The following is a 17623-nucleotide window of genomic DNA, read 5'->3' as shown; positions in this document are numbered from 1 at the left end:
CTCAACCTCAGATCCCTCATTTCTTTTTCTACTCTCTAGGTCTTGACACTAGGACTCATAGATTATAATAACTGGAATTTGTAGAGCTCTTGAAGGTCTGAAAGTTTTTCCACACACATTATTTCATTTGCTCAAAGGATTACAGATTTAGAGCTGGAAGAGACCTTAAAAGATCACCTGATGCAACCACCCCATTTTTATAATGACAGAATGAAGGGATTTGCCTGGGCTCACCCACAAGCAATACCAAACTTCAGGTTCAGGTCCTCTGATTCTTTCAACATCACCCAACCCCGGTGGGCCCAAGTATTGTATTGTTTAGGGTGCCTGACCCAGGGGAAGCTCTGTTGGGCCAGGACCCATGCCAGTTATAACAAGCTAACAATGGCCCTGGCTTCATGTGGCCCTGGTCACATTAAAGGTTGGTGCTGTCTAAGAACCCTACCCATTATTAAAAAAAAAATCCCCCTCCTACACCCCCCTACCCTTTTGAATTAAAGGTACCCAGGATTAGGGCAGAGAGGACAAGGGTTTGGATTTTAAAAGAAACTTTATTTACAGAAATTACAAAATAAACCACAAGATAAAGTATTTAGCAGGAAGATTGTATGCTCCCTCCTCCCTCCCTTAGAATAACTTATATAAAAAATTAAAAGCCCTAGGACATAAAGTAGGGATTAGGAGTTGGACCCAGAGCTGGAAGCACCTTTGATGTGACAAGGATTGGGGAGCTTAGCTCCTCTATTTTCCTCCTATTTCAGGACTGACTTCTTAATACATAAACTCTTTGATGCCAGGCCTTTAGCATCTCTACTTTCTTCTGACTCTTTACCCTCCCCCTACCCAAGGTCCCTCCTTCAGGGGTTTACATTGATTCAAACATAGCCAATGCCATGACCTTTTGGCTGGACATTCTATGCTCCCAATATTCTCCTGCAGCTTCTGACCCTGGGCCAAGGTTGGGAGATGGGATGGCATTAGGTTGTTATGACAATATTTGGGGGAAGAAATGAGATGATTTGGGGTTATTGCAATGCTTCAGGAATAATAGTTTGCCTAGCCACCAGGGGATAGGACTCTGTACTACCTCCCTGTGTGTAGCCATGGAGCTGAGTTGTTTTGGGACTTGACCCTCAGAGTGATGACGTTGTCGAGTCCACCACCTCCCGGCCATTACATACCGTGGGGACAAACTGGGAGGCAGAGCCTAGGGGAGAAAGCAGAACGGTTAGTGAGGGGCACCAAAGGAGCTTCATTAATCACAAGGGCAGAAAAGAACATCTACTCCAAAAGGAGGTGTTTTCTCATGCTCAGCTGAGTCCTCTCTATGTTGGTGGATTTCAGTAAGGGGTCTAGGGGTACTTTTTTCCTTTTTAACTGCATTTTTCTTTCCATTCTACTCTCTATGAATAACATTCTATTTCCCTTAAAAATTAAATTAAATTAGATCACACACACACACACACACCTGGTATATGTCTTCATTCCCCTGAGCTCTGTGGGGGGCGGGGGGTATAATGCGGCAGCAGCTGGAATCTAGAGGATAGTGGCTATGGACCAGGTTTTGGTGGGGGACTGGGACTCAGGAGGTTCTGTGATGATAAAGGGTGGGGGAGGGGGGGATGGGTGGAGCTCTTGGTTTGAGAGTGCCAAAAGGCCCAGGGGCACATACTGACCCTGGGAGATGCTGGAGCCAGCAGCTGTGACACTGAAGCGGCTGGTAGGCGCTCGGTGAGTGACTACGTTCTTCTGTGGCTGGAAGAGGATGATGTGAAGTTTGGGGGTAAAGAGGCAGCCTAAAACCACGGAGCCACTGAGGCTGACAGACACACACATGGTCGTGGTCTGTACCTGGAGGAAAATACCAGGAGTTAGGGCTTCTGTGTTGCAGCCTCCCCTGCTCCTCTGCCCACACAGGAGATACTTTCCCCCTCCCCAATATCTTGGGGTTCTGTTATAAGAGTCAAAGAACCACAGAATATAAAACACTTTGAAATGTAGAATGCTATAATATTTCCATCATTTATATATGAATAGAGGGCTAAGACCCAGAAAGTTGGCCTGGGATTGAGGAAGGTTTGGAAATCATGCTGTAGGTGGTCAACACTGGGTGTTAGCCTGAAGAAGAGTAGATTTCAGGGGACTGTGAAAAAGCTGTCTTTGTATTTGAGGGTCCATCCTATAGAAAAAAGGATTTGGATGAGGAACATGTCACAACTATGGCTGGGAGAGAGAGAATTCACATCACAAGGTCACAGTGATGAGAAAAGATCAAATAGACAATTTTGATTAATAAAATGAAAAAGTTTTTGCATGGACAAAATCAATTCAGTAAAAAACATCTTTGCAGGCAGGGGTATACTGGAGCCAGCTTGGCAAGAGCCAATTGCTCAATTTTCAGTCTAGACTTCAGAAAGTGATGGACAAAATGCTTGTAATGCAATTTAAACTTAAAAGTGTCCTGTGTGCATTTTCCACTGAAGAGCTGGGTGGTAAAACATTCACCAGGACACTACTGAAATGTCAGTGCTAAAAGCTGGATATTATAGATACATAGGGAGTTGACACAAATGATAAGATTTAAGAGCCATTCTTCAGTGTACAAATGGCCAAAGCATATGAACAAATGATTTCCTAAAGAAGAACTCCAAGCTTCAAATGACCATGTAAAACCATTCTCTAAGTCACTCAAAATACATCAAAAGTAAGAGAAATAAAAGAGAAAAAAAAGCATTGAGATCTTACCCCATGCCCTACACATTAGAAAGATGATGCATAACAGCAACAATGATACAGATTCTCAAATTTGGCATCATCCTTGATCACTGCAAATCTCTAAACAGTTACCAAATCTTGACATTTTTTTTTCCCCTTTAAAACATCTCTTATATATGTCCCCTTCTCTCCACTCATACATCCACCACCCTGGTTCAAACCCTTTTCACTTCTTTCCTAAAATATTGCAATAACCTTCAAATGGGACTCCTTGCCTCATCTCTTCCCAATGCAATCCATCCTCCACACACCGTCTGACAATGTCACCCCACCACTCAATAAACTCTGATGACTTCCTCAGACCACAAGAATCACACATAAACATGTCTCTTTGGTGTTTTTAAACTCTCCACAATCTAGCCCCCTTCTTATCTTTCTAGTCTTCTTTTCGTTACTTCCTGCTGTGTCCTCTATGGTGCAGCCCTATTGAGTATTCCTCACAGACAACATTCTGTGTCTTTGAGTCTTAGCATGGGTTGTCCCCCGTTACCCATTTCCTTGACCTCTCCCCTTCTCAGAAAATCCTGGACTTCCTCCTGTAGGAGGACTTTTCTGGCCCTCCCTCCCTACCCTCCATATACATCCTTCTTGTTTAAAACTCCCTTTCATCTATGTTGTATTTATTTTGAATGTGCCAATTTTAATGAACTTGTCTTCCCTGGAGGAATGTAAGCTCTTGGGGGGGAGGGGACTAATTATGATAAAGTATCTGGCACAGAGTAAATGCTTAATAATTGTTTGTTGATTGATTGTGGGAAAGCAGGCATCCTAGCACCTGTAGAAGCTGTGAACTACCCCAGTGCTCCTGGATAAAAATTTAGAATCATATGAGAAAAATGAGCGAACATATTCTTTAACTCAGTGATTTCATTATTAGGCATAAATCCAAAGGAGGTCAAAGACAGAAAAAAGATCCAATATATAACTAAATATTCAGAACAACACTTTTGTGGTAACAAAGAACTGTAAACATTGAGTTTACATTGATTAGGGAATGGTTGAACTTTGGTATATGAATATAATGGGACATTATCATGTCATGAGAAGTGAAATATAGGAGGTGAGAGAAGCTCAGGAAGACTTATACAGAAGAAAAGAATCAGAAAGAAAACAGCTACAGTGTAAAATGAATAGAAGTAGATGAACTCAAAGTTAATTGGGAAAAAGTAACCAAATCACTAATAGTCGAGGAGAACAGTTCCTCAAATATAGAATCTTCCTCTGGGAAGAGGTGGGGAGATTACAAGTACAGACTACCATCAACATTGTCAGAAACAGAGGAGAGAGAGAGAGAGAGAGAGAGAGAGAGAGAGAGAGAAGAGAGAGAAGAGAGAGAGAAGGGAGGGAAGGAAGGAAGGAAGGAAGGAAGGAAGGAAGGAAGGAAGGAAGGAAGGAAGGAAGGAAAGGAAGAAAGATAGGTGGGTAGATAGACAGATAGATCCAGTTCTGCTTGGTGCAAGAGGGTAGAATTGGGACCATAGGATCAGGGGAATCCTATGAAAGCAGTTTTCAATTCTGTATGATAAAATTTCTTAATAAGTAAAACTACAAACAACAAAGAAATGGACAACCCTGTCAAGTAGTGAGCTGATTCACTAGAATCTTGCCATTTTACTAGAAGTATTTGAGCAGACCAGATGACTCCTTGTCACAGATATTGTGGGATTCCTGCATCAGATAAGAATCAGCCAGATAATAAAAATAGCCTAGGACATTTGTGTAGAGATTTTACAGAGATATTTGTGCCGCATTTTACATTCATTGTTGCATTTCATCCTCACACCATTACTATGACATAGAAGTCATCAACCACGCTTTATTGATGATGCTGCTCAGAAGAAATGAGTAACTCCACCATGGTTGCACAGCCAATAGAAATTAACAGTAGGATTCAAATTTGGAAATGCAGGTTGTTCCTCATTCTAACGAGAGCATACTTTGCACTTCCTCCCAAACTCAGTTGGAAAGGATCTCCCTTCCAACTCCATTGTTCCAAAGTAAGACATGATCTTAGTTCTAACATGAAAGAGCCTTGGTGTTGGAGGACTTGCATTCAAGGTCTAATTTTAACAACTCTCAACTTCTCTGAGACTTTTTTTTTTTTTAGTTTTTGCAAGGCAATGGGGTTAAGTGGCTTGCCCACAGCCACACAACTAGGTAATTATTAAGTGTCTGAGGCTAGATTTGAACTCAGGTACTCCTGACTCCAAGGCCAGTGCTCTATCCACTGTGCCACCTAGTCACCCTGAGACTTCCTTTTCTACCTATAAAATGGGTTGGCCATTACATGCTCTTCCTACCTCATAAGGAGGTTGTGAGGAAAAGTGCTTTAGAATCTGTATATGCTGCTGAATTAGAGTTAAAACAGAGGATTATCAGGTGGAAGAGGCCATAGAGGTGGGCATATCTGACCTGTTCATTTTTTTTTTTTTTTAGATTTTTCAAGGCAATGAGGTTAAGTGGCTTGCCCAGGGCCACACAGCTAGGTAATTATTAAGTGTCTGAGGCCGGATTTGAACCCAGGTACTCCTGACTCCAAGGCTGGTGCTCTGTCCACTGTGCCACCTAGCTGCCCCAACCTGTTCACTTTTAAACACCTATATAAATCCAGCCGCAGACACGTTATTTGAGCAAGTCACTAATTGTATTTGCCTCAGTTTCCTCATGGCAAGACCTTCTTTGCCAAAAAATCCAAAATGGGTTCAACAGAGTCAGATATGTCTGAAATGACAGGTGAGTATTTAGATCAAGGCTTTTAGAAATTGGTATCAACAATAACTGACATTTATTTTGGGCTTAAAAATTTGCAAAGTCCTCCGTGTGATTCACTTTATTTGGACCTCCAAATAACCCTGTATTAGGAGATGGTGTTAGAGAGTTTTAATCCCTTCTCTACGATGAGAGCTAGTAAGGACTTGAAGAGAAATTTGAAGCCAGGTCTTTCTGACTCCAAGTTCAGGACTGTAATTACTTCCATGCTAAGCTGTCTGAAGTAAAGCTGATTCATGATATCCAGGATTAGAATGAACCTTAGTGAGCATCTGGTCCATTTTACAGATGAGGAAACCAAGGCACGAAGAGTAAAAGGGATTTGCCCCATGTCACCCAAGTTAAGTATGTGTTGGAAGGAAAATTTAAAGCTAAGTCAATTCAAAGCCCAGGGACAGCAAGCGGTCCGTTGCCCGGAGGGGCTTCTGGTGGTGTCTAAGCTCAGTGGTCAGAGAAAGCAAGTGTTTGAGGACGGTGGAATCCATGGGTCAAGGGCAAGTTTGGGGGCAGAGGAGGAGGGAGGATTCAGAAAATTCCCTGCCCTTCCCTCGTCCCCAAAGTGCATCTCCTAGTGGGACTGGCATAACTTGGGGAATCTAACTTACGTCTCTTCCAGCATGCTCTGGCTTTGAGGGGCGTCCCTTGCTCCCCCTTCCTCACTCCCCTCGCCGCCCCCTCCTCGCCCCCTCGCTCCCCTCGCCGCCCCCTCCTCGCCCCCTCGCTCCCTCGCCGCCCCCTCCTCACCCCGCCCCCTCGCTCCCCTCGTCGCCCCCTCCTCGCCGCCCCCCGCCCCGGGCTCACCCGGTAGTCGCTGGAGGTGACGTAGAAGATGGGCAGGAAGGCCAGCCAGATGATGCAGGTGGTGTACATGGTGAAGCCGATGAACTTGGCCTCGTTGAAGTTGTCGGGGCACTTGCGCGTCTTGAAGGCGTAGAGCGTGCAGAGCGCGATGAGCAGCGCGTTGTAGGCCAGCGAGGCCAGCAGGCCGGCGTCGCGGTGGCTGCAGCGCAGAGTCACGAGCCGGCGGCGCTCGGGCGCCGTGTCCCTGCCCACGGCCGGCGCCTCCAGCAGCAGCCAGCCCCCCGCCAGCAGCAGCTGGCCGCCCACCAGCGCCAGGCAGATGGCCACCTGCGAGGCCGGGCTGATGAAGCGCGGCCGCCGCGCGCCCCGCCGCGCGCCGCCGCCGAAGATGCGCGCGATGCGGTTGGTCTTGGTGAGCAGCGCCGAGTAGCACACGGAGAAGGCGGTGCCCAGCCCCAGGCGGCGCAGCGCGCACACGGCGGCCGAGGGCTTGGCCAGCAGCACGAAGGTCATGGCGTAGCACAGCAGCACGCCGGCCAGCAGGATGTAGCACAGCTCGCGGCCCGACGCCTTCACCACGGGCGTGGCGTTGTGGCGCACGAAGACGGCCAGCACGAAGAGCGTGGCCAGCGCGCCCAGGCCCGCCAGGGCGGCGGGCGCCAGCGCCCAGGCCTCGCCCCAGCGCAGGTACTCGTGCGGCAGCTCGCGGCAGCCCGCCAGGCTGGCGTCGGGCCAGTAGCCCAGGCCGCAGTCGCGGCAGGTGAACTCGTCGGCCAGGTACTCGTAGGGCTGGCAGGGCGTGCAGAGCCAGCAGCAGGCGTCGCCCGGCTGCACGCTCTTGGCCTCGTGCTGGAGGCAGGGCTCGGAGCAGCGCGAGGCGGGCGGCCCGGCGCCCCGCGCCGCCGAGGCCCAGGGGATCAGGCTGGGCTCCAGCCGCAGGCCCTCGGCCCAGTAGCCCACCTTGCGGTAGCGGTAGCGCCCGCCGCCCGCGCGCAGGAACGTGAAGATGTTGTAGCGCCCGATGCCGTCGCCGAAGCGGTCGAAGCGCACCTGGTTCTGGGCCTCTGGCGGCCGGAAGGGCGCTGGGGGCGGGGGGGACAGGGGGCACGGGGGGGTGGGGGGGAGAGGGGGCATGGGGGGGTGGGGGGGAGAGGGGGCACGGGGGGGCGGGGGGGACAGGGGGCGCGGGGGGGTGGGGGGGAGAGGGGGCACGGGGGGGGCGGGGGGGGAGGGGGGGGGGGGGGGGGCGGGGGGAGAGGGGGCACGGGGGGGCGGGGGGGAGAGGGGGCGCGGGGGCGGGGGGAGAGAGGGCACGGGAGAGAGAGAGAGAGGGCGCGGGGGGCGGGGGAGAGAGAAAGAGGGAAAGGGGAGGCAGGGCTCAGTCACCAACTCATCCAAAACCACCCCACACCGGAGCCACCTCTAAAGGCAAGCTCCTAATGAGTGACCCTAACCTAGTGAGCCTAACCCTCCACCCTTCAGATAGATGATGATGGTGGTGGTGGCGATGTCATGGTGATGGTGATAGTGATAATGATGATGGTAATGGTAATGATGATGATGGTGGTGGTGATGGTGATGATGCTGGTGATGATGATGATGATGATGCTGGTGTTCATAATGCTGATAATGATGATGGTGATGGTGTTCTGTTCTAAGTTTTCAGAGAAGACCGGGACAAGCTCACCAACCAGATTTGAGTGCTACATCCCCAGCCTCACTGTCTCCTCCAGAACCATCCGAATCAGGATGACCAGACATGGCCCTCAGCTCAATGCCATGGGGTGAAGTGACTTGTCCAGGGTTACACACAGCTACTGTGGATTTGAACACCTGACCTTCTGACTCCAAGACCAGCACTGCTCCGACTCTAGCCTCCATTCACCCCAGCAAACCAATCCTAACCACCATTCTAACCTACCCAAACTCCCTAATAACCCCTGACTACATCCCACTCAACCCAAACAGAATCCTGACGCCAACTCCAGTCTCCTTCCCAATTCCAATGTGCATCTATCTTTATTCTGCCAGGAGTAACCTGTGAAACCTTGGGCAAATCACAACTCATTTGTTTTTGCATCTCTAAAATGGGGATAATAGCGTTGGCTCTGTCTAACTCCCTATTCTTAGAAAGCTCAAATGAGATCATATCCACAAAACCCTTTGCAAGCTTGAAAGCCAGATTGCAAAGGCAGCTGTTATTATTAGTTCTGCCCTCTGGGGCCAAGGGAAGAAAAGTTCAGTCTTGTTTTCTGGTGCTGGCCCTTGGGCTATCTGCAGACTGGTTTTTCCTGATGCTTCTCAAGCCACACATCCCCGTTTCTTCAGGAATCCTTAGTCTCCATATTCTCAACATACCTGTCACCCTCTTGTGCACTACCCTAAGATGTGATGCTTAGAATAAATAGCAGAACTCTCACCTCTCTGCTTGGGGATGAGGCTGGGGGGTTATCAATGCACCCTAAGATCATTCATTAAATAATTAATGAAATTAAATAGATTAATGAAGCTTTTGGTGGCCTGTGACTCCTAATTGTTAATAACAATAACAAGCATTTGTACAAAGTGATCCCATTTGATCCTTACAAACAACCCAGATAGGTGGGAGTTACAATTACCTTCATCTTACAAACTGACAGAGGTTAAGTGACTTGACTTTGACATCAGAAAACCAACTATCTGAGGATTGATTTGAACTTGGGTCTTCCTGACTTTGGGTTCAGCTATCTAGCCACAGTTCCACATGCTGCTTCCGATTGATGCTTATATTGAATTGAAGTTGATCCAGTAATTCCTAGACCTTGCCCTAGAGTTTTTTCACAATAGCTCAAATCTTCCCTTCAAAAGTCACATTCTTTCTAAACTTTTTAAAAATGGAACTAAATTTAAACTATCTACGGTTTTTAGGGAAAAACTCACGAGAACTCTATAGGATCAAATGAAAAGAATATAACCTTAGTGGTATAGAAAGGAGATTGACTCTTCCCATACACTGACCCTAAATCTGACCCTTCACACCAAACCACATGAGCTTTCCCCTTGGGGGTGGTTACTGATGGAGGGAGAGGGCTTTAGTCAATAGACACTTAGTAAAATTCTTATTGACTAAAATTAACTGTGCCCTCCCTACATATTTGTTCTAATTTTGACTTTGGGGTTGGCGTGACAGAGGGAGATCTGCTACTTTCTATGAATCCTTACATCCTCTTCCCCTCCCTGGGAGTCCAAGTTAATATGAACAACTCCTCTCCTTCAGACCTTGTTCCTCAGGTAGCCATCACCTCAAACACTCCACTCTCCAGCTCTCTATTTCCAAGACCACCTTTCTAAAATCCAGTCGACAAACCTCTGGTTTGAATCCTGACAGAGGTTGCCACCAAGTTTACTTGTGTGACCTGGAACAAAGCTCTTGCCTTCACCTCAGTTTCTCCTATGTATATGACAAGGTCAGCAATGATGTCCTCTGTTCCCATTCAAGGTGTTATTATGAGAATAATCTATCTCATTATATTCTTGGGTGGCAGTACAACCATACAGATGGTCATCCCTATCATCAAAACCTTCCGGTTGTTATTGCTATTGGTCTTTGGCTCAGTATTCATTGCATTTGGCCTTTCATTCCAAACAAACCGGCCCACCAGCTAGCTGTCCTCAGTCTTACTACATTTTCTCCTGTGTATTTGAGCAGGTTTTCATGTCTAAGCAGTATGGTTTAGGAGAAATGGTGCTGATTGGGGATGAGAGAACTGGGATCTCCAACTTACTACCCACGGGACCTAGGTCAAAGAAATAATGACTTCTTGCTCACCTGTGAAATGAGAGATTTGGCTAAGATGACCTCTTCCAGATCTAAATCTAGAAGTTATTCCTTCCTCATTGCCATATGTTGCAATTCTTCCCTTCCTTCAAAGACTTCCTCTTTGACTCAACCCCTCTATAAAGCTGACCCTGATTCTCCTGGTCAATGAAAATGTCATCTCCCTCCTGGTTTCTTCACATTTTGTCTGGATCTCCTCCACCCCTCTCATAATGGGTACACAAATCATATTCTCCCTCTTAAGATTATAATTCCATTTTTAAAAGCATCTTGGTATCCTGAGCACCAAGTCAGGGTATTTTTTAAAATAAATACTTGTAGAATTGAACTGACTCATTACCATCAAACTTGACATTGAGCATGAAGTCTTTGTAGAGCCGTTTCCCATTGACGGGGCGCATAGCATCACAGAGATGAGTGGTGTTGGGACATAAGACCTGATGCATGTTGTGCAGACTGTGGGCCATGGCATACACGGCGTTGACCACAAACATAATTTTGGACTCCTGCTCAAAGGGTCCTGTTTTGAGTGAGTGGGCTCCGCAGTCCCGACGGCGGAAGCTACACCCAAACTTCTGCTCCCAGAATTCTCTAAACCAAGGGTTTCGGCTGTTGTTCCATGGGTCAAGGGCTCGAAAATAAGTGGCAAAGTCACTAATGGGGTAGGAGGCCAATTCAATGGTGAGGGCACCCTCTGCTGCTCCTTCACTGCCTGCTACCACACTTTCCAGGGCACCCCAACCATCACTGGCCACCCAGGTGAAGGAGGCGTTGAGGCGTTGGGCGGCTGCCAAAAGTTCACGGGCATCCTCAGAGCGCGCAAAAACGACAGCCACTCTTGCACTGGGCTTCTGCAAAAGGGCTCGAACCACACCCTCAAAGGCAGCTCTGCTCATGGCCCGGCCCACCTTCTCTGAGGTGGCCACACAGATGTTGCGGGCCCGGGCCTCTAGCTCAAAGGCCTCAATGCCAGTCTCCCCGTAGTCGCCCTCTGAAGCCACAGTCGATACGTAGGTCCAGTTGAAGAAACGAAGTATCTCAGCCATGGCCTTGGCCTGGTAGAAGTCTGGGGGTACTGTACGAGCAAAATAATCGTAACGGGACTTGTCACTGAGCTTAGCACTGGTTGATGCATAGCTGATCTGTGGAATCTGGAAGAGTCGGAGGAGGTTGGCTACCTGGAAGAGCATGTCAGAAGGTCGGTATCCCAGGAGCTTCAGATTGAATGATGTGATATTTACAGTTTCCTAGCTTACTCACTCCCTGGAAGGGACCTCCCAGTGACCTCTCTTCATTCCTTGGACACATGGTTTGTAGGCCCCAACCCTTCCCAGGTAGAATTCAGTCCTGCTTCTTGGGCTTTAGCTTGGATGACCTGCTCCCATTCACCACCGCTCTAACTAATCCTCATCCAAGTCCTTCCCACAATCTCCATTTTGTTGGGAGGATTTCATGTTTCCTTTTCCTAGTGACCCAGGAGTCCTGCTTCTCACTGTAGATAGAACTATCTAACCTATTTTTTTCCCTCAGTGGTTGGATGGAAATGAACTAGGTGGAGATCTCTGTGTCAGAGCCACTCTTGTGACCTCACAGATGACCCTGTCACCCCTTTTCAAACCAGACCAGGGTTTCCTAAACTAAGGTCAAGAAGACAGCTGAACCATCGTCTGTCTGGAAGCCATGGGAAGTCTATTCTGTGTAAGAGATAGAGCAGGGGTGGAGGGCAAGAGCCTGGAGGTCCTCTTAATTTCTGGGAGGAAAGGTCTGATTTGGACCAAGGGCTGACCTTCCCTGAGATAGGGGGAAGGACCAGATTACCTGTGGAGATCCCTGAGTAAATCCAGAATGGTGCTGTGGGGTTTGATTCCCTTAGAGTTTGGACTTAGAGTTTGAGGAATTGGGCAGCTTCCTTTCTTCCTCTTCACCTAACCCGTTCTCCCCCTCCTCCATATTAGGCGGCACAAAAAAAGAAAAAGAAGAAGCCAGAAACTGAAGAACCAGTAATGGGAGGAGAAACAGAGGTAGGTAGAGGCATCTTGAAGGAAGCAGGGTTTTTGTTTTGTGTCTTGGGGAATGGGGAAGGGTAGTTGGATGGGCCAAGGAAGCAGTAGAACGAATCAGGATTAGGAAACAGAAAAGACTTTGTTTTTAATTAAAAAGACTAGGGCAAAAGATTTGGGAGATGAGGGCTAATAAGGAATTCATAGCTGTATTTGATCCATGCATGGGGTAGGGGCTGGTAAGACAGGAGAGAGAAAAGAAAGGAAGAAGGGAGAAAAGAACAAGAAAGGAAAGAGGAAGGGAAAGTTGAGAGAAAAGGAAGGAGGGGAGACAAACAAGAGGAGAGGAAATGAGAAAAGAGGAAAGAAAAGGGAGAGGGCAAGAAACAAGAAAGAAAAAGGAAAGCTGGTGAGAGATGTGTGAGGGAGAAGAAAGATGGAGAGCAGAGAGGGAAGAAGGGAGACATAAAGGAAATAGAAAGCACATAGCTGCTGCCCTCTTCAATTCAAGTTGCCAGGTCAAGTAAAGACCAGGATCCTGAAAGAATTGCTGAATGTGATTGTTGAACCATTAGGCACTATCAGGTATCTTTGAAAGATTTTGTGAGGTCCTGAAGGACTAGAGATTTGGGAGGAAGGAGAAAAGAAAAGCAGAGTGGTGTGCAAACTATAGCCCAGTGATTTTAACTTCAATTTATGGGAGGGAAATATAGACCATATAATTAAAAGACAAGGCTTCAGAATGTCTGGAAAAGAAAACTATGAAAGCCAATATACCTTCAAGACACCTTGCTAAGCTAGGCTTATTCTCTTTTTTTGACAAAATAACTGGACTGGCAGATCAGGTTGTTGTGGTCAATTGGTTGTTGCCCTTGATTTCCACCAAGCATTGGACCGAGTCTGTTATGTTATTCTTCCAGACAAGGTGAAGAGTTGTGAGTTAGATGATTATATTAGGCAGAGTTTGAGCTGATTAAATGACTGGACCTAAAGAATGGACTGTCTGTCCTAACTGGCTAACTAAAGAGCTGGTGTCCAGAACAAAGGATATGATTCTGCCTTCAACAGATCCTACAGAAAATTGTACTGATTAGCTCAGGGAACTCAAGGAAGGATGTTAACTAGTTGAGGAGCCTGACCAAGATGTGAGAGACCGAAGACCAAGCATAAAAGGGTTGATTGAAGGAACTGAAGTTGTTCAGCTAAGAGAAGAAAACACTTGGGGGGGGGGGGAGCGGAGGGAGACATGACCCATATTTTCAAGTACCTGCAAAGATGTCACATGAAAAAAGACTTCATTTGATTTGTTTGGTTCTGGAGGGTAGACCTAAAAGCAATGGTCGGAAAGTGTAAAGAGGCAGGTAGAGAGAGAGCTTTGTAACAATTTTCACAATTGGGGCTCTCCAAAGGTAAAGTGGATAATCTCCAAAAATAATGAATTATGAATTCTTCAAGTGACAAATGGATGATCCCTTGTAAGGAATGTTTCAGAGAAACTGTTGATCAGGTCAGTTATGGGTTGGGTTAAGATGATGTTTGAGGTTCCTTCCATGTCTGAGGAGAGTGGAGAGAAAAGGGAGAGGAGAAAAGATGGGGAGTGGAGAAGAAGGAGAGGGAATAGGAAGGAAAGACTAGAGAGAAGAGAGAAGTTGAGGAGGAGAGGAGAGAGAGAGAGAGAGAGAGTCAGAGATATAAACAGGGAGAATATCAAGGAGAAGAATGAGGAGGAGAGATGGAGAGGGGGGAGGAGAAAAATAGAAAGGGGAGAGGAGAGTGAGAAAAGAGAATAGGGAGAAGCAAGAATTGGGGAGAAGGGGAGAAGAAGAGGGAGGAGAGGACTCTACTAGGAGAAGCAGACAGCTAGCCAAGGGAAGATAGCAAATGAACTAGGGGGAAAGAGGAGATGGGAGAAGGACTGGTGTCCCCCTCCTTCCCCCCACCCGGAGGTGGGCCAGGGTCAAGACTGGGACAAAGCGGGGCCCCTGCTACCCCAGGACAAGGAGATCGAGGCGGCCATCAAGATCCAGGCCTGGTGGAGGGGCCTGCTGGTGCGACGGACCCTGCTGCACGCGGCCCTCCGAACCTGGATCATCCAGTGCTGGTGGCGGGGCGTGATGGCCCGGGGCCTGGCCAAGCGGCGGCGGGCGATGCTGCTGCTCTACTCGCGGGAGGAGAGAGCCGTGGTCAAGCTGCAGGCGCGGGTGCGCATGTGGCGGATTCGCCGCTGCTTCTGCCGGGCGCGGGCGGCCGCTTGCATCATCCAGGCCTACTGGCGCTGGTACACCGACCGGACTCGAAAATCGGACAGCAAGCACACGCCCGCAGAGCAATTGGAGATCGATATCAAAATTCTGGTTTAAGAATCCTGGGGCCCTCGGAGCTGGGGCAGCTGTGGAGGGACCCCGTGAACCCTACCTTTCTCAGTAAAGAGTATGAACTGGACTGATCCGGCCGGGAACCCCTTTGGCCACTCCTCTACTGTCCCTGGCCCTAGGGAATCCCGGACCTCCGTACCGAGCTAGAACCTTGGACAGAGCATCTCGTTCAACGCCCAGTTTTCCAAAGGTGTAAAGACAGAGAAGGGGCAGAATTGACCACATTTAGGACGATTAGGCGGATAGCAAGGACCTTCAGGCTCCTTTCCTCACCACCCCTCTCCCCAAAGAAGATACCCACCCATTCCCCCACCATCCCTCGCAGCTTTCTGACATCTATAGGATACTCCTCCACATTGTTTCCAAGGGGAGATCTAAGGATCCCTCTATCCCTTTCTCCTACAGGAGGGTGGACCCAGAAATCCTTGTTTGACTGCCTCCTGTTTCAGTTGGGAATAGCCTTCTTCCCTTGGCTTCTCTCTCTCTCTCTCTCTCTCTCTCTCTCTCTCTCTCTCTCTCTCTCTCCCCTTTCTGCCTCAGACTATAGTTTGTGCGGCTATGCTTGTCTTGGTGTGGGGGACCAGCAGGGAATCTGGATTCTTGGGTTCTCTCCTCGACAAGGGCTACCTCCTGGGGAAGTGTCTTGGGACTGGGCAGGCCCGGATAAGAAGAAGGTAGCTGACAAGGAGGGGAGGGGAAGAGAAAGAAGGGGGAACCCTGGTCCTGGACCTTGGCTCCCATGGGCCAGAATGGCAGATGGTCAGAGCAGACAAGAGCTCAGCTGGGCCTGCATTGGCTCATCCCTCCCCAAGGGTCTTTGCAACAGGATTCCCTCTTCAGGCCTTCTAGACAGAGCTAGATGTTGAGTGAAGAAAAAGGCACTGGTATATGTGTGTATATGTGTGTGTGTGTATTTTGTGCATGTGTGTATGTGGATGACCTGGCTTCCTCCTGCATATGTGGGTGCCCCTACCATAGGAGAGTGTCTTCCCATTCCAATACTTCCCTTAGATCCAGAACCTCTGCTTCCTACTTCATTCCCATGCAGGTATCTGTTGACCTATCTCTCCATGATTCACAATCTTTGTTTCTCTGTCACTTGACTTTTCTTTCTGCATCTATTTCCTTATACATTTCTCCAACTTGTCTTCCTCTCTTTGAGTCCTTCTTCCTTTGCCTCTTCATCCTGTCTTTCTCTTTGTGAATCCCTGTCTTTTCCATTTCTATTTAGAAGCACATGGGGAAAAAGCACAGGGTGTGATGCCATGAAGACTTGGATCATATCTTGCCTGAGATATTAGTTCCATGACCATTAGTTAATCATACCCCCTTAGGAGCCTCAATTTCTGCTAAGATTTGGGATAGCATCTCCTTCACAAAGTTGTTTTGAGGATCAGATTTAGTTTTTTCTATTCTTTCTGGGCCCCTCTTTTCCATCTGCCTCTGTATCATACAGTCTTTAGTTTTCACTTGCAAATGTTTCTTGCATTTCATATCTGTCTTGCTCCTCTGTCCCTATTTTTTTAGATCCCTTGCACACTTTTTGACCACCATTCCTGTTGCCTGTCTCCTGCCTTGTTTGCCTCTCCATCTCAGTCTTCCACCACACCCTTTTCTGTGTGTCTTTCTGTCTCTCTTTTTTTTGTCTCTTTACATTCTCTCTCTCTGACTCTCATCTGTCCTCCTCCTCCTCCTTCTTCCCCTCCCCATTTTCTCTTTGTTTCTCTCTCCTCCCTATTTCTCCCCCTTTTCTTCTCCCTCTCATCTCTCCTCCTTATACTTTCCCCCATTTTCTGTCTCTCTGTCTCTCTCTGTCTGTCTGTTTCTCTCTCTCTCTCTCTCTCTCTCTCTCTCTCTCTCTCTCTCACACACACACACACACACACACACACACACACAATCTCTCCTCATTCTCCTTTCTTTCCCCCTCATCTTTTCCTCTCCACTCTTTGGGGAGCTCTTCCAATATAAAGACTAGGAGCAGCTCATTTTCCCCGAAATGTTCTTAGGGATGGATTGACCTAGATGCCCGCAGCTCTTGCGGAGGCTGGGGTTCTGTACTTTCATTTCGCAGGCTTCAGTCTCTAGCCCTTATTCCCCATTTTCCTCTTCATTCGTCTCCCTCTTAGTCCCCCCCCCCCCATCTCTCTGCGTCTCTCTTCTCCCTCTTCAAGTCTCTGCCCGGTTTCCTCGCGCCTCCCTCCCCTGGCCCTGGCCCTGGCCGCGCCCCCGTGCCCCCGGCCCTGGCCGCGCCCCGCGCCCCGCGGACCTGGATGGAGACGTCGCTGTAGGAGCCGCCGATGACGCCGGTGATGGCCGTGGGCGCTTCGCCGTGGATGGCATAGGAGCCGTCGGGGCACACGTGGCGGGAGCCCGGGGCGCCGCGGCTGAGCGAGGCGCGCACGAAGTCCAGGGCCTGCTCCAGCGCGTGCGTGTCGGTGGAGCAGCTGTCGAGGATGTGCGCGCCGAGGCGCACGCCGGGCAGCAGCCGCGGGTCGCCGTTGATGCGGTCCAGGGCGAAGAGCATGGCCTCTAGCCGCTGCACCCCGCGCTGCTCGTTCACCGGGCCGCCGCACTCCCCGTTCCCCCCGGCGCCCGGGACCCCCTTCTGGTGCACCGGGAACAGCCCACCCAGAACCAGGTCCCCTGCTAGGCTGAGGGTCTTCTTGCCCGGGCTCCCAGCTCCCGCCTCGGCCCCACCCCGGGCTCCCCACAGCAGCAGCAGCAGCAGCAGCAGCAGCAGCAAAGGCAGAGGTGGCCCCATTGTGAGGGCACCTGGCCGAGACCCCGGATGGGCTCAGGGAGAGGAGACAAAAGGAGGAGAGGAATGTGCAGAGAGAGAAAGAGGCGTGGAGGAAGAGGGGAGGATATGGGGGGAAGAGAAGGGAATCGGAGAGAGGGGAAAAAGAGAAACAAAGGAAGGGGAGGTGTGAAAGTGATGGCAGAGACGAGAGGGAGGGGAGAGGAGACAGAGAAAAACAAAGGGGAGGAGAGGGGAGAAAGAGATGAAACAGGTAGGGCCGGTGAGGAAAGAGAAAGAGGGAGGAGGAAAAAGATAATGAAAGGGGAAAAGGATCAGTAAGAGG

The 17623-nt window shown here is 49.0% G+C and overlaps 2 protein-coding genes across 3 annotated transcripts; one reads left to right on the top strand and one right to left on the bottom strand.

The window, feature by feature from the left end:
* Window positions 1-583: 583 nt before the first annotated feature.
* Window positions 584-17301, bottom strand: GRM2 (glutamate metabotropic receptor 2). Its single transcript, XM_074198081.1, has 5 exons — window positions 16807-17301; window positions 10503-11340; window positions 6346-7427; window positions 1677-1851; window positions 584-1207 (listed from the first exon to the last, which is right to left on the bottom strand). Exons 1-5 carry the CDS (start codon window positions 17299-17301, stop codon window positions 1134-1136), a joined length of 2664 nt encoding a protein of 887 aa, XP_074054182.1. The 3' UTR covers window positions 584-1133.
* On the top strand, window positions 10861-15045 carry LOC141496045 (IQ domain-containing protein F6-like). 2 transcript variants are annotated; one of them, XM_074198085.1, is made up of 3 exons: window positions 10861-11360; window positions 12118-12183; window positions 14109-15045. In XM_074198085.1, the coding sequence occupies exons 2-3, from the start codon at window positions 12166-12168 to the stop codon at window positions 14520-14522; spliced, it is 432 nt and encodes a 143-aa protein (XP_074054186.1). In that variant the 5' UTR covers window positions 10861-11360; window positions 12118-12165; the 3' UTR covers window positions 14523-15045. The 2 variants fall into 2 exon arrangements, with proteins under 2 accessions (XP_074054186.1, XP_074054185.1); XM_074198084.1 differs by lacking the exon at window positions 10861-11360 and adding an exon at window positions 11790-11860.
* Window positions 17302-17623: the final 322 nt, after the last annotated feature.

This window comes from Macrotis lagotis, chromosome 8, assembly GCF_037893015.1.
Source record: "Macrotis lagotis isolate mMagLag1 chromosome 8, bilby.v1.9.chrom.fasta, whole genome shotgun sequence".
NCBI lineage: Eukaryota > Metazoa > Chordata > Mammalia > Peramelemorphia > Peramelidae > Macrotis > Macrotis lagotis.
The sequence above is the reverse complement of the archived record's forward strand: the minus strand, read 5'-3'. Positions and strand labels throughout refer to the sequence as shown.